The following is a 17,013-nucleotide window of genomic DNA, read 5'->3' on the forward strand; positions in this document are numbered from 1 at the left end:
AATAAAGGATTATATTGAATATCATATCAAGGTTTTATTTTCTGTTCTAACAAATTAGTTAAAAGTAACAGGAGGCAAACATAGATTTTTTTGAAAAACTATTTTCATAAGCAAAAGTACGATTCCAGAAGACTTTAAGAATGAGACCTTAGACTTTTATATGACCAATAAGAGAAACATTACCTGATTTTTGAAGCATTTTTCGACTTGAATCTTTTGAGAATCTGCAACAGTTTCACGATCCTCTCTCACATAGAAAGCAAGTAAAGTAAATGAATCTGACAAGGAAGCGTCGACATCGATTGGAATATTTACTTCTCCAATAGGTGGTGTGTAACTAAGCAAATGATTTATTTAAATTAATTAACAAGAATTTCTTCTTAGTTGTTACAACTGTTTATCAACTTATTAATTATCAAAAGGGTAGAAAGTAAAAAAAAAAAAATGCTTTATTTTCAATTTTTTTAAAGAACTATATTTTTTTATAACTCGAAACAAAGTCCTAAATACAAATTGAAGCAATATTGTAATAAATAATGCCAACTAAATAATGCCAAAATTTTTTTTTATGAAATCTTGACATGCTAAGAAATTGTGCCCTCCTATTCAAGATCAAACAGTTTTGAGAGATTTCTTTCGCTTAATATGAAAGGTTTTATTTCTCAAATACATATTTTACATTTTATTATTAAAATCTGGCATTCTCTTAGAAAACTTTAAATTGCTACTCGAAAATTATGACTTTCATTATTTTGTAAAATGAATAATCAAAACTTTGTTAGATTATTTATTTTAAAGAAATATTCTAAACGTTAGATATCTTTCTTTTCATGTTAAATATGCAATATAATTATATAAGCACAACTTAAGACTTTAAAAGTACATGAAAATGGAAGATTATTAGAAAATTTAACAGTCAAAAAGGAAGTTGAGAAAGAACTGAAAATATTCTTCAGCTCAAAATAGAAAAGGGCAATGACTTTCCTTACAATTTAATATAAAGTTAATATATTATATTTATACATATCCATCAGTTTATGTCAATATGCGTAATAATTGGGGGAAATGAGCTCATCATTAATTAATCTTTAACAAAGTATAAAATCATATGTTGTAAATATATAATTGTTCATCAAAATGTATCCTCATATTTCTTTTTATTCAGAAGGCAATTATTCATACAATAAAATGTAAACATTCTGTCGTTTTAAAATGGGATTTCTAAAAATTTTTTGAAACACTAGCAATCTCTGTTTAAGTAAAGGATCGTCATCATTTTAAAATTAGAATTAAATTAAATTTTACCGGTGGAAATATCCAGTTTGACCTGCAAACTCAGATTTTTAATACCAAATTAACTCGCATACATACAGAAATTATCCATTAAAAAAAAAGGTAATGGATTCTAACTGATGTAAACTAAAAATTTGAAGTTTCAAAACAGTTAGAAAGAGATATTGCCGTTTTTTCGATATATCTCCTCTTATAATCAATCGGTGACTATTAACTTTATTTTAACAAATGAATCTGAAAAATTATGTTTAACCAATTTGTCCAACATTTAGTAAAAAAGTCTCTTATATTTTAGAATTTGTGAACAAAATTTGAAATGCTTATAACGCAATAAATGTTTATAACAAAATTCCTATAAACCAAAATCCCTATTTTATTTATATAGATTAAAACAACCCAATATATCTTTTCATTTTGATAAAATTTTTATTTTTTTAATTACAGGAAATTTTATGTACACTAGTTTTAAAAATAAGGAATTATTTAAGAGAAAAAAGGGTTGATAATTGCTATTAGAAAATTTGAAATTCTTATGAAAATTGCTTCTCAGATAAAAATTGGAAATGTTTGCGGAGAAGATGTTACTTAGTTAAATGACTTATCTTTCTCGACTTAAATTGTACTGAATGATTATCAATAGTAAATCTTATTGTACATTTTTGATGGTTGTAATATTGATTAAGAAAAAAAATTATTTTAGCTGTAAATGTTAGAAAAATTCATGAAAATTAAATCAGATATCCTTGGTTGCCCTTTGACATTTGATATTTATTGATTGAGTTTTGATATTATTGATTGATCATTTCGCTTTGATTAAATAATCAAAAATATAAAATCTTTCTTCGCTATTCATGGTTAAGGACGAAAACTTGCAAGTTATACGTAACCGAAAGGAGCAGGCTTATGGATTCTATTTAGAAATAAATTTACCAATCAATTTCTATCATGTAATTAAATATTCCTGTTTAAAATATGCACAAAATTCTATTAATGTTAGAGGAAATCAACTAAAGTTTGATTTCAAAAAATTTTAGAGAATAAATTTTGAATTACCAAAATTTTAAGTATGTACGTTTTTTTCGATGACCATATTGTGTTATCGATTTCAGAAGTATAAATGCAATTTAAGAAAAGTGAAATATCCTGAAAAACTTGATATACTCACTGAGATTCTTTTGCACTAGGACAATTCTCTTCACTTGAAGATTCACTGGATGATGACTCGGGCAGTGATGGGGAAATTTGAGTTTCTGAACCATTGATAATTTCATCACTATTTTCATATTTACTTGAGACGTCATCTTGGATGTTAAAGGTTACCTGTTTGGAGCCACTTTTTACAACAGTACCCTGCTTTAATATCTAAAATGGATGTTATAATATTGGTATTATTTTTTGAGTAGTAAATTATTTTTTATTTTGGAATTTCAACAAAATATCTGGAATATTTATTTATTTTAAATAAATTTAATATATAATGAAATAAAAATATTTGAACTTGTGGCTGCACAACATTCCTACCATTATTTGTATCAAAGTCTTATTGCATATATATATATATATATATATATATATCGATTGTAAATAGAGTAAGTTAGCTGAGACTTACTTATCTTATCTTATCTGGATGGTTTATCCAACCATCTACAGTAGTCACTCGATATTAAAGCCACTCTTGCTATGTGGATCCGGTGCTTACTTCAACCTCAACTCTGCTCGTACCTCAGTTTCATTGCACTCTTTTGAATGTCGCCACTAGTCTTCGCTGCAGATGTCTCGACTGACTCAGCTCGATTCCGTAATCTGGACTTATTGGGGAACCATTTCTGACATTCTTCCAGTCTGATTCCGTCACGTCCACATAGACATAATCGGATCACTACCTCTTGTAAAATCGTACCGTTACTACTTGACAGTCGTCGACCATTTCTCCAGATGTACAGAAGCATGGCATCTGTTCTAGAGCTTGATCTCCAACGATCCAGTGTTCGATACTCGTTCTGGACAACATGTAAAATGTACGAATTTTCTTCAAGCCTATCCATTTCTCTCCCTAGAAGGGTGATGTGGCTGCACAACATTCCTACCACTATTTGTACAGACTTGTTTGCCTTGTCTGAATGGTATTCCTACCATCTACAAACTTATATACTAAGATTTGAGGTTCAAACTATTTATTTATGGATTTTTGAAAAAATGGCATTTACTTATCAGTTCAACGCTATCAATTAATGTAATGAGTTTCGTTTGGAAATCGATTTTACCTTTGTCAGATAGCAACGTCTTTTGCATATTTCTAGCAGTAATGTAATCAATTTTTTGAAGAAATATTTTAATTACTTTTTTAATGTATTTTAAAATTAGCATCCGAGAATTCACACAGGTAGTCAGTCTTATATGATGCATTTCATTTCAAAATATAACATATTATGTAAAATCATATAATAACCAAGAGAAATTTGATTATAAATTTGATCATAATGTTTTCGGTTTCTATTAATTAAAAAAATCTAATTATATTTAACATATATCTTTTTTAGATATTTCATTAATAAATATTAGGCGAAAGAAATACAGATTTTTTTAATTACCTTGCAATAAGCATTTTTAAATATGAAATTAATTAAGCCGGGACCTTTTCTTTCAATAAAAAGAAAATGAAATTTTCCATTTGACAGTAAAAACTAGACAAAATTAGGTCAAGACTAATTTATTTGAGTAAGTCTAAAATTTGAGATCTGAAACAAGAACATAATAATGAACCATTTGTTTCAACAAAAATGGAGGTACGAATATACTACACTGCACGGGTATTTCTAAATTTTATTTAAAACTTGTCTTTACCATCTAATATATAGATCAGTTTCTAATAATATCTAATAATCATATGATATTTAAAAACAACTTTTTAAACAAATAATTTTTAGATTCCATTAATTATTTTACAAGTCAGGAATTGAAACTTAAAATTGTTTCTTAAAATGAATAAATTATTATAATTTTTGTTATAACCAAGATACAAAATCTATTTCAATGATAAATAATCTAAAGTGATATTTTCGAAAAAGCATTGCAAAATATATACCTCGTATCGTAATTGAAATTCGGTGTTTTCTTCAGCGGTGAATAGAAGTCTAATATTTTTTTTCGTTCCACACGGAATAGGATTATCAATAGTTTCCAACTGAACAAAACTTCCAGATGGAGAGTAGAAAGGATTTAAATAAGCACCTGCTGTAGGACTGCTTATATCATTTTCTCCAGTATATTTCAGTGACCTAGCCTAGAAAATAAAACATTAGAATGAGCATATAGCTGTATTTTAATATGAAAAATAAATTGAAATGGCTACCGCTAACATTAATTTAATGTTTTGAAAATGAATAAATGAAAATTTTTTTAAATGTGATAATATTTACAGATTAAAAATACTTATTTAAAATGTTTTTTAAAACAATTTACACATGTGAACTGATATTATATCAAGAAAGTTAATCTTACAAATAAATTGATGGAAGTTGAATCAAAGTTTTGGGGTACTAAGGCATACTTGACATAGCCATTAGCATCTGATGTATAATTCTTGCAATATTTTACTTCCTTGGTAGCTAACCAGGTATCGATTATTCTTTTCCTGCTCACTGTGGCACATATTTCAATAGGTTGTCCTGGAGCAGGAGTGTTGTCAGGATGTGTTACTTTCAGCTGTAATGAGAAATATGTTATGTTAAATTCAGTTGATGCCTCTTCAATTAGCATAAAAATAAGTGATTTAAATTTCATCAAAAGCAACTTACTTTTCCATTGTATGGTAAACCGGGCTTATAATACTGTCCATGATTGCTGTCTACGTTAAAATCTAGATTTAAAGGCGTGTAGCTTCGATCTAAATATTCAGTCTTGTTTACTTCCACCCCTAAAATTAAGTAAATAATATTATTTAAATGATATAATGAATCATTTATGAAATTTCTTTTCTGTTTTGTAAATAAAATATTAAATTATACGAAATGCCAACTGAATTGTTAGTCTGTGCTTCTATAATGATCAAAGCAATTTGCACTACATTTGGTAACGTATCTATTAATACAGCGATTCTCAACCTATGGGGCTCTCCCCCCTAGGGGGGCGCGAGTAGACTAGAGGGGGGGGCGAGAATATTCAAGATAATATATTATTTTAAAAAATTGATTAACTGACTGAAATGAAAGCACACATACACATAGAAAACAAAATACATTTCGACATATTTAATAACTTATTAAAGTAAAACAACTTACTAAATCGAAACTTACTTAATCAAAACATACTAAATTAAAAACAAATTTAATAATTATTAGTCACTTCCTTGGGCCTGTCTTACAGAGCACAGTTTTTGGAAGGAAGGATTAATATTAGAAATATCCACTCTTACTTCTGTTATATTTTGTCTTCAAAGAAGCCATAGCAGAAAATCCAGTTTCACAAAGATAGGACGTTGAATGGTAATAAAAAAGTGAAATGTCTTTATTTTTAGTGCAGAAAAATCATTCTTACTCCTGCCCAAAATTCAAATAGTGATTTATTACTAAATTGTCTTTTAGTTTCGCCACTTGTCGTGAAGTTTATGAATTTTTCTTCCTCATCTATTGCGAGTCCTTCGGGAGTCTTATGAAATGGATCCCTAATCCACTCGTAACTTGCTATCAGTTTGTCGTCAGCATGAAAATACTTTTTAAAATTCTTTGCCAGCATGGCTAAATGATTTTCAATGGTTACAAAAACAACTTTTACATGTTCTTCTTCAGCCTTATAAGTTTTAGTACAATCATCCACATTTACAAATATTGTTAGGTTTTTTGCTTTAAATTTCTGCACCACAATTCCAATTTTCTACAAAAAGCATTAACTTTATCACTCGTATCCAACATATGTGTATTTGCTCCTTGGAGTTGAAGATCAAGTTATTTAATTTCTCGAATATATCGACCAAGTACCTCAATTTCATCACAAATAAACTATCGCGAAAATTCTCGGCCTCCTGTCTGTTTTCTTCTAGGAAATTGGCGATTTCTTCTCTTAATTCATAAACACGTTGCAAAAATTTCCCACGTGATGACCATCTTGCCTCGCAATAAAATAGTAAAGCTGAATGTACTGAACTCATGTCTTTATAAAGTGCGGAAAAGATTCTCGATTTCAGGGGTATCATTTTTATATAGTTTACTACTGTTACAACCGTATTTAACACGATATTCGAACCAGGACTCATTTCTTTCGAAGTCAAAGCTATTCTGTGGATCATGCAATGTGTGCACTGAGGCGATTTTTGTTTTACAAGTACTTGTATACCTTGGAATCTTCCGGACATTGAACGAGCACCATAGGTGTAAATTCCGACACAATTTTTCCATTCTATGTTTGCCACGCTCGTCTGTGTACTTGTTGATGCTTGACTATCGTCTAAGCCTTGCTTACTTACGCTTAAAAATTTATTCATGAGTCTACATACATCTGCTGCCGTGAATATTTAATATGGTGAATTGCAATTAACATGAAAATATATATAACATACACATTCACGATAGAATCGATAGCGATAAAAGGATCGACTCGAATGAGACTGACTGGAATTGAAACTTGCGCTATCGAATATTTTCCTTCTTCCTATGAGAAAAAATTTGCTCCACGCATGCTCGAGATGGCATCGGTCGTGTGGATTCCCTTGCACAAACATTGTTATTTTTTTCACTTTCTTTCCCTTATGCTTCTGTTTTATTTATTTTATTATTCGAAAAAATGTATTCCTAGATTTCTAAATTTAGCTCACCCCTTCTAGATTAACTTTCATTGACGAATTTTTCTACTTTTATATTCTTTTGACGTTATTTCCCTGTTTGGCTTTCATTTCAAATATAATATTTAAATTTTCTCCACTTTCATTCGCTTCATCTATTCATCGCCCGCTTGTCCAAAATGCAAGATGTGGTTTCTCGCGAACGTTGGCTCGCTTTTACTCTTGTTTTGGCAGTTAGTTAAAAATAATTTAAAAACAGAATCCAAAATACTCAAAATGTATTATTGTTTTATACATTTTATTGTAAGCGGGGGGGGGGGCGATGAAAATTATGATTGAAAACTGGGCCACGAATGCTGAAAAGTTGAGAAACGCTGTATTAATAAAAGAAGAATCTTAGGTACGATTGATATGAAATTAAAATGCTTTTTTCTTTGAACCCAAATTATAGTATATATTTGAATCCATTTTATGTAGATATCAAAATTGATTACAGCAATTCGGAATTACAACAGTTCAGGTCCCCGTAGATGTATGGAAAATATTTTTTAAATGTAGATATATCACTAAATATAGCTTTTGTATTGGAATCGCATTGTATCTCAATCATTGCCATTTATAGGCATAAATTATTAGTTTTGTAATATCTATGTAATAGAAAACGAAAGAGCCATAAACTTTAATCTCTGTGTATTAAATTCTTGTGAGACTCGTTTGAAATTTGATTTTTTTTTTGTTGAAATATATTTAATGGATTTTACTTCCTCTTCATAAAAACAAAAGAAAAACTGACCATGTGAAACTAAAAGAATTTCACTTTATATGTCAAAAATATCGATCTCTGTTCTCATGTATCAGTTTTTATCCCGTTTTCTATTACATCAACTCATGGCAGAAAGCTCGATATTTAATTTCATGTGTAGGTGCTATTAAGGTCCCATGGGCAATCACAAGTGACCTTCCGGTTTTCGAGATTTTAAAAGCAAGAAATCGTTTTCTTATTTCTCTTCCAGAATTACTCGTTGTTAAAATAAATTTTTAGATAAAATCCGTTTTGAAGGAATGCTAGCTGCAACGAAAATTAGAAATTTATATTCTATGTGATAACACTAGTTGAGTATCAATTTTAATTTAATGAGTTACATTGGATGTCTACTCTAAATGCGATCTCGTGACTACATTCTAAACTGTTAGAGATAGATATATATACACAGTTTGTAAAATGCTCTATTTGACATGAAAAAAAAGCATATTTTGTCTTGCTCAAGTAAAAAAATACGTCTAAAAATTATTCTTTATCTGCATTTATACACAAACTTATACTGATGTTAGTCATATATTGTGCAATAATTCTGATATATCAACATTTGAAATAAAAAAAAATCGATTGATTTATGAAGCCTTTAATTTCTTTATTTTAGCCTATTAACAGAAGACTTTATTAAGGGCAGAGAATTAATTGGAGAATATTTAAAGAATTGGCCAATGGAATAGTTTAAAATCGTCTAAAGTATTTATATGTAAAGTTTTTTTTAGTAGTAGAAATGCGTGACAATTTATGTTAAAAATAGTAATATATAAGGATTATTTACTAAATAGGACAAATAGATCCAATGACTATATAAAAAATTTATAGATTTTGAGCAGAATATTTAATGAATAAGCAAAACAAAACACTATAATACGTTATGTCACTTAGAACCTTTTTTTCTCATTTGTAAGTATATTCCTAATGGCTTAGAAATTAGCAGTTGGGACATGGTTAGAGGAGATACACTGTACATTATATACTATCAGGAGACTGACTTTCTTTCTGGATGTTATTTGGAATACAATAAGAAATTTATTGGATGTCTAGTGCAACAAAGTACAAAAAAGAAAAATAATAAATCAAATCATTCTTATAACATGAAGCATTAACATTTAACAAACAGTTTTTTTTTTTTTTTTTTGCGTTTGAGAATAGTATTGATATTAAAAAAAAGCTGAAAATTTACCTGTTTCGTCTTCTATAACATTTGCTGATACCTGCACTCTTTTGTAGTTATTATTTCTCTTAGGATCGATTTCAGTGACATTTATAGTGTAATTATAACATCCATCGATCTAAAATTTTTGGAAAGAAAGGATAATTTTTAGTTTTATAAGTTTTATTTTTAGATCAGTTTTATATAGGATAAGTTTTAGCAGTCAAAGAGAATTTTAAACTAGAAAAATTCAATAGAATGTTGTTTTCAGCTTCACAAATATAAGAACAAGTCCTTTGAATAATCTATGTTTGATAATATATATTCTAGGTAATCCATATCAATCATATATTTATATCCAGATTTTAATTATCATTAGAAAATAATATTTGCAAAAAAAATTAAAATTAATGCACTGAAATTATTTTAGTGAATATAAAGTTATATTATTTATATTTACTTTTTTAAAAATTTTTAAAGAGTAAAAAGTTATGCTGTCTAAATGCTCTTTTATTGTATTGAAAAAATTAATTTACTGTTGGTTGGTATACAACACTTAATTATCAAGAAAGTAATTTGTTTAAAAAAATGCTTCAAATGCCTCTTACGTCCATGGAATGTTCTTTTATATCATAATAGTATAAAAAAAGAAAATTATAGCTAACCGAAATGTTTAAACTCAGATAAAATTTGTAATGTCACAGATACAAATTATATTATACAAAAATATTAATAAGTACATTATATTAAATTTTTAGAGCAACTAATTTTGTTTGTGAAAATACATCATATCATGTTATTCTTTTCTTTTTTTATATGCATCATACAAAATTTAAAATAAATAAATAATACAACTTTCATTGCATATTTTAATTAATTTGTTCCTAATAATTTCTTAATTTTAATTTTTATCTCACAACTGCTTTTATTCATTCAAAATTCCCTTCGCATTTTAAATAAATATGTTTGAAACCTAATATAAGAAATATAATGATAAGAAAGATTACTTCAAATCAATTTTGATGAATTACAGTTCCGATTAACCAGCACAGAAAATACAACATGCTTAAAAAATGTTTTGAATTTTAAAATTCCAGTTCACTCTCGCATAAAATTCGTATATTCAAAGCAAGGTCGTGAAGTTCATGCGTGCACACAGTTTTGTTTTCGAAGCCCCATATTTGATGGTTTTGTGCTTTTTACTATAAAGAGAAAACCAAGCATGCAATTTGGCTGCCCTTCTTTCGAACAGACAAAATTCTATTAACAAAATAGCATATAAGTTGTTGAATTTTTGATAAGCATTTGCATGCATATCAATAGAAAGACCGATAAATGGGCAATATTTTAGCGGAGGCTATTAAAATTTGATAACTATCTACTGTTTAGATGCTATGACTAGGGATTGCAATACCGGTATACCGGGATACCGAATACCGGTATTTTGAGCCATTTGTACAATTTCGTAATACCGGTATTCACAAGTTTAAATACCGGTTTTTCGGTATTTACTAGAAATTTCTTTTATTGTCTCCACTATATGTTCAGGTATCGCGAACATAGCAAAATAATATACGTTTTTGTTTTTATGTCTCCCTAACAGGCGAAATTAATTAGCCAATTAATGGCTTAAATCTAAATTAGCGAAACATGGATTATCCCTGAAAGAAAATATTGTATCCATAACGACTGATGGGGCAACAATTATGAAAAAAAGTTGAAAAGTTGATTGGTGCAAATCAGCAGTTCTGCTATGCACATGGAATTCATTTAGGAGCAAAAGATGTATTATACCAAAAAAATAAAGAACAAAAGAATCCAAATACTGTGGATATAGAAACTTCGGATTCCAACTTTGAAAAGAGTAAGAGTGAGAGTGATATTGACAATGAAGATAATGACAATGTAATTGTTGAAGAAGATATTGCTAATGAGGATGAAATATTAACCTATCAAGAATTGCTTCCAATAATTTATAAAGCTCGAAAAATTGTTAAGATATTCAAACGTTCCCCTATAAAAAGGATATATTACTTAAATATAAACTAACTGAAAATAAAACAGAATATATGTTAATATTAGATTCTAAGACACGTTGGAACAGTTTACTCCTAATGATGGAAAGATTTTTGAAACTGAGAAATCCAATCCAAAAAGCAATAATCGACTGAAACCTGTAAATGAATTTTTCAGATAGTGAATTCGACTTAATATCCAGAACTACATCAGCTCTACTTCCAATAAAACTGACTATTGAGGCATTGTCGGAGAGATTCTAATTTATTAACAGCTAATGCAACAATAAATTTCATGTTGCAGTCACTGAAAGAAAAGTTCACATCACTATCTGAAGAATTATATATTACATTGAAAAATCGCACAGAAGATAGGCATATCGAAATAGAAAATGTCTTATGGTATTTACATAATTAGAAGGATTTTAAAAATGAAAAGAAAATAACCAGTTCAAATCTGATTAAGTTTAGAGTAAATTTTCTTAAAATTTTTTACCCACCAACCTGTCCACATTCAGAAGAATTCGGTTCAATTATCGAAGATTATGATGTCACTACTATCGATAGTGAAAAGGAATTGTCTCTTGAACAAAAATTAGAATTAGCGATAAATAAAAAAAAATTCAACGAACCAAAATGCAATACAGAAATCAGCTGTATTCAAAACCATCCGACGAGAAATCGATTTGTTTGAAGATGAGGGATTTAGAGGTAAATACTTGGAAAAAATATATCGCACATTGCTAACAGTACCACCAACTAGCGTAGATACCGAAAGAGCGTTTTCGACAGCTGGTAATTTTTACACAAAATTACTTTTCAGGCTTTATGACAGTACAATTGATGATTATGTTTTTAAGATCACATTTCAAAAATTTGTAATAGTATCACAGATTGAATAGTGATATTTACACTTTTTTGTGATTTAAATTAATAAGATATTTCTTTGCTTTTTTGTGATTATATACTGTTATAATTTATAAGTTACAAATTATTTTTTGTGATATTTACACTCTCTAACAAAACTGGCAAATAAAACAAAGAAACACCTGCGTTTTCTTTCTTTTTGTAAAATTTCTAATACCGGTATTAAAACCGGTATCCCGGTATTAATATTTAAAAAATACCGAATACCGGTATTCAAATTTTGGTCCGGTATTGCAATCCCTAGCTATGACTATATACCAAATACTATTATTTATAAAATTTTATAATTACCACTTTCAGTTGCATTCATATAGATATCCTATAAATGCATTTCATTCAAAATTTGGCAGAAATATACAAAATTAGTTTAAAGATTATATACCAAATTTCATTCCCATAGGTCAGAGCACAGTGCGCGAACAGACATTACATTATACCGACAATATGCTCCTCGATCTCGGGAGGACCAAAACATGGAGATTTGTCAAAATATCGAGTTCAGAATTCTGGATAGAAGTATTTTGTATACGACAAAAACGTTAAGATGATAACTATTAAAATAGTCATAATCGTATTTTTAAGCAAATAATGATATTCCAACTATTGGTGACTAAAAAAAGCCATAATACAAATAATTTTTAATCAAGAAAGGATGTGAAAAATTTAAATTGGAAGATATTCCTTATTGTAAGGACAAATGGAAGAAGAAAAGATACAAGAAAAATAATTTAAACACTTTATAGTTCTGTTCATATACATTGAATTTAAATTTAGCCTGAAATATACACATAAATTGAGAGAAGACAGATGAGGAGAATGCAGTCAAAAGATATGAACTCTACTAAAATAAATATAATAAGTTTAGACAATTAATATGTTGAGTTAAAAAAATAATTATTCAAAGTGTTATCTGTATTATAATTCTGCAAAATGTTTAGCAAAAAAAAAAAAAAAAAATACTTAAAAATTCCTTCACAGTGCATAAAAGTATTTTCAATGATTTTTATTCATTTTAATTACGATAAAATATTTTAGTTATTAATAGAAGAGTTACCTCGAGAGAATTTTGCAAGATTGGAGTTCTATAATATGACGATTCGTATGCGTACATTTCCAGAGAGGTATTCAAATTCAAATGAGCCTGTACCGGCTTACCGTACGTGTATCTGCAGAAAGAGAAATTAATATTTAAATAGCAGATTTATAATAAAGTATATTATTCTTAAATGTTTCGAAAAATTTCTCTAATTGTTCATTTGTATATCATAAAGAAAAGTAATTTTCATCAAATGGAGTTTAAATGGAATCACTTAAGAGATAATTTATTTTCCATTTATAGAATAATTATAAACTATCTAATATTTTTAATCAAGAATATTGATTAATAATTATTTTAGAAAAAAAATCACTGAACTTACTGGGCACACACTGACACAGGAATACTATCTGCATTTTCAAGCACATAGGGAGGAAATTTAATTGAAACTTCGAATTTTGGGAGCTCTGAAAATAAAAGGAAGAAATATAAGTAATAGTTACTAAACGATTTACGCCTTTTGCGAAATAATTTATATAGTAGAAAAAAATTACCTTCGAAGAAATATACACAAAATCATTATATTTTCATAAATTAGAAATCTATTTTGGAATATTTAATTTTAATAAAAATGTTGAACTAATATTCTATTCAATTTTAAATGTAGGTTTCTATACTGTATAAAAATGATTATTCATCTTTGATAAATAGTACTATTATCTTACTTTTTGCAATTTATATTAGGCGAATGATTCCACATTTAAAATTAAACTATGCATCTTATGCTTCCATGTATTAAATAGTGAATGTTTCATTAAATTAGGCCGCATTTGTTAAACATTAAATGTTTTTAAATACTATAATTCAATTTTTTTATATTAGTCAAAAATAACTCTTGTAATATAAAGTGAACTTTGTCGCATTTGAACTCCACATAAAACCTTTTTTATTATTTTTGTTATCCATATATCTTTAGATGCTTTTAAAAAATTCTGAAGGGGAAAAAAGGGGAAAAAACTTGATACGCTGAGTATCTAGATGCCTTTTGCACTCTTCATAATATGGATTAAAGAATTTTCAGACTCACATGATTTTAATACACGATATGCATTTTCTCCAAAGCAACAATCAGAATTAAATAATTCTAGAGCAGTTATGAAGACCGGCTACTCATAGACAGTTTACAGCTTTCAACTTGAGATATTACTCAATTCAAGTTGCTTAGAAGATGGTAATTTTATAATTATGATAAATTATAAAGATGGCTATCATTTTGATTTTATGCCGAATTGTAATTATATAAAAATAGATAACTGCTCTGACCCAACTTAAAACACAGAGACAAATCTGAATAACTGGACACTATGGCAGCAACTAAGGTTGAGTTCTAAGGGCCATCATCAGCTACGGTATAACTCTTCTTGTAGAAACATATTTCTTTATCGGTGGGAGGTAGCTGATCCACACCAGTTATGTACCCACCAGGCAACGAAAACTAATCTCCACTTCCGACACTTATACAAATTTACTAAATTTATACATTTTGTTTGCGACTACTTATATCAGTGGAAAGAATTGGAAACCAATGATATAAAATAACATTAATGTTTTATTTTTTGCATTTTTCAGTAAAGGAATGTTTGAAAGATTTCACAAGATGGAACAGAAAGAAAAAAAAGGAATTGTGGAGGGGATAAAGGTTTTATTACAGTTATGGACCTTTCACAGCGTGAATTCATATCGCAAGTCAATTAGCTTAGGTGCACATATGTCTCTCCCATTCCTGCAATAATGTTCTCAGTTCAAACAGAGAATATGTGTATTGTAATTGCTTTTCAAATCCCATCCTAGATATGTTGTCTGGGGTTAAGGTTCTGATTAGGGATTGCAATATCGGACCAAAATTTCAATACCGGTATTCGGTATTTTTTAGATCTTAATAACGGGATACCGGTTTTAATACCGGTATTAGAAATTTTAGAAAAAGAAAGAAAACACAGGTGTTTCTTTGTTTTATTTGCCATTAGAGAGTGTAAATATCACAAAAAATAATTTGTAACTTATAAATTATAACAGTATATAAAGAATCACAAAAAGTAAAGGAACAACTTATTTATTTAAATCACAAAAAAGTGTAAATATCACTATTCAGTCTGTGGTACTATGACAAATTTTTGAAAAGTGATCTTAAAAAAACATAATGCATCAATTGTACTTTCATTAAGCCTGAAGAGTAATTTTGTGCAAAAATTACCAGCTGTCGAAAACGCTCTTTCGGCGACTACGCTAGTTGGCGGTACTGTTAGCAATGCGCGATATACTTTTTCTCAGTATTTACCTCCAAATACCTCATCTTCAAATAAATCGATTTCTCGTCGGATGGTTTTCGATATAGCTGATTTCTGCATTGCATTTTGGTTTGTTGAAATTTTTTTATTTATCACGAATTCTAATTATTTTTCAAGAGACAATTCCTTTTCACTATCGACATTAGTGCCATCACAATCCTCGATAACTGAACCGAATTCTTCTGAATGTGGATAGGTTTGTGGGTAAAAAATTTTAAGAAAATTTACTATAAACTTGATCAGCTTTGTATTGGTTCTTTTCTTTTCTTCTTTTCCATTTTCATTTTTAAAATCATTATAATTATGTAAATACCATAAGACATTGTCTATTTCGGTATGCCTTTCTTCTGTGTGATTTTTCAATGTGATATATAATTCTTCAGATAGTGATGTGTGATGTTCCTTCAGTGACTGCAACATGAAATTTATTGTTGCATTAGCTGTTAATAAATTAGAACCTCTCCGACATATTGCCTCAATAGTCAGTTTTATTGGAAGTAGAGCTGATACAGTTCTGGATACTAAGTCGGAATTCATTATCTGAAAAATTGATTTACAGGTTTAAGTCGATTATTGATTTTTGGATTGGATTTCTCAGTTTCAAAAATCATTCCATCATTAGGAGTAGATTGTTCCAACGTGTTTTAGAATCTAATATTAACATATATTCTGTTTTGTTTTCAGTTAGTATATATTTTAGTAATATGTCATTTTTATAGGGGAACGTTTAAATATCTTAACAATTTTCCGAACTTTATAAATTATAGAAAGCAATTCTTGATGGATAAATATTTCATCCTCATTAGCAACATCTTCTTCGACAATTTCATTGCCATTATCTTCATTGTCAATACCACTCATACTCTTACTCTCTACAAAGTTATAATCCGAAGTTTCTATATCCACAGTATTTGGATTCTCCTGTTCTTCAATTTTTTTGGTATAATACATCTATTACTCCTCACTGAATTCCATGACCATAGTACAATTGCTGATTTTAACCAATCCACTTTCTAACTTTTTTCATAACTGTTGCTCCATCAGTCGTTATGGATACAATATCTTCTTTCAGGGATAATTCATGTTTCGCTAATTTAGATTTAAGCCATTAATTAGCTAATTAATTTCGCCCGTTAGGGAGACAGAAAAACAAAAACGTATACTATTTTGCTATGTCGGTGATCCCTGAACATACAGTGGAGACAATTTTAAAAATTCCTAGTAAATACCGAAAAACCGGTATTTAAACTTGTGAATACCGGTATTACAAAATTGTACAAATGGCACAAAATACCGGTATTCGGTATCCCGGTATTGAAATCCCTAGTTCTGACATCTAGTTGACCCTTTTTTTGGAAAATATCCTTTTTTTAAAGAATTCTTCAATTTTATGAGCCTTATGTGAGATTTTTGCCTATCTTAAAAGTAAAATGACGACCAACCTTATATATCAAAAGACGAAACAAAGTTCCATGATTTCATATTTATAAATGCCAGCAATCATATGTATGCAGATGGATTTAGACTTTACAGGACAGCCCATTCAGCATGATCCAGAGAATAAAGTTGGATCAGAAATAAATGGACATGAGTTAAATGCCCTGTTCATAGTTGAATCCAGTTGATCCATAGTTGATTTCAGATGAAAACT

General features: G+C 28.7%; 1 protein-coding gene across 2 annotated transcripts in view; it reads right to left on the reverse strand.

Annotated features, from left to right (window-relative positions):
- Positions 1–17,013, reverse strand: part of LOC129955282 (alpha-2-macroglobulin-like) — a 57,126-nt gene that overhangs the window by 26,508 nt on the left and 13,605 nt on the right. For both annotated transcript variants that reach the window (XM_056068211.1, XM_056068212.1), the window contains exons 8-15: positions 13,397–13,481; positions 13,033–13,144; positions 9,067–9,175; positions 5,091–5,209; positions 4,795–4,998; positions 4,379–4,576; positions 2,459–2,655; positions 184–337 (exon numbers count right to left, since the gene is read on the reverse strand). In XM_056068211.1, coding sequence (XP_055924186.1) covers positions 184–337; positions 2,459–2,655; positions 4,379–4,576; positions 4,795–4,998; positions 5,091–5,209; positions 9,067–9,175; positions 13,033–13,144; positions 13,397–13,481 — 1,178 coding nt within the window. The remainder of the gene's footprint in view (positions 1–183; positions 338–2,458; positions 2,656–4,378; positions 4,577–4,794; positions 4,999–5,090; positions 5,210–9,066; positions 9,176–13,032; positions 13,145–13,396; positions 13,482–17,013) is intronic.

Source organism: Argiope bruennichi, chromosome 2, assembly GCF_947563725.1.
Source record: "Argiope bruennichi chromosome 2, qqArgBrue1.1, whole genome shotgun sequence".
Taxonomy (NCBI): Eukaryota; Metazoa; Arthropoda; class Arachnida; order Araneae; family Araneidae; genus Argiope; species Argiope bruennichi.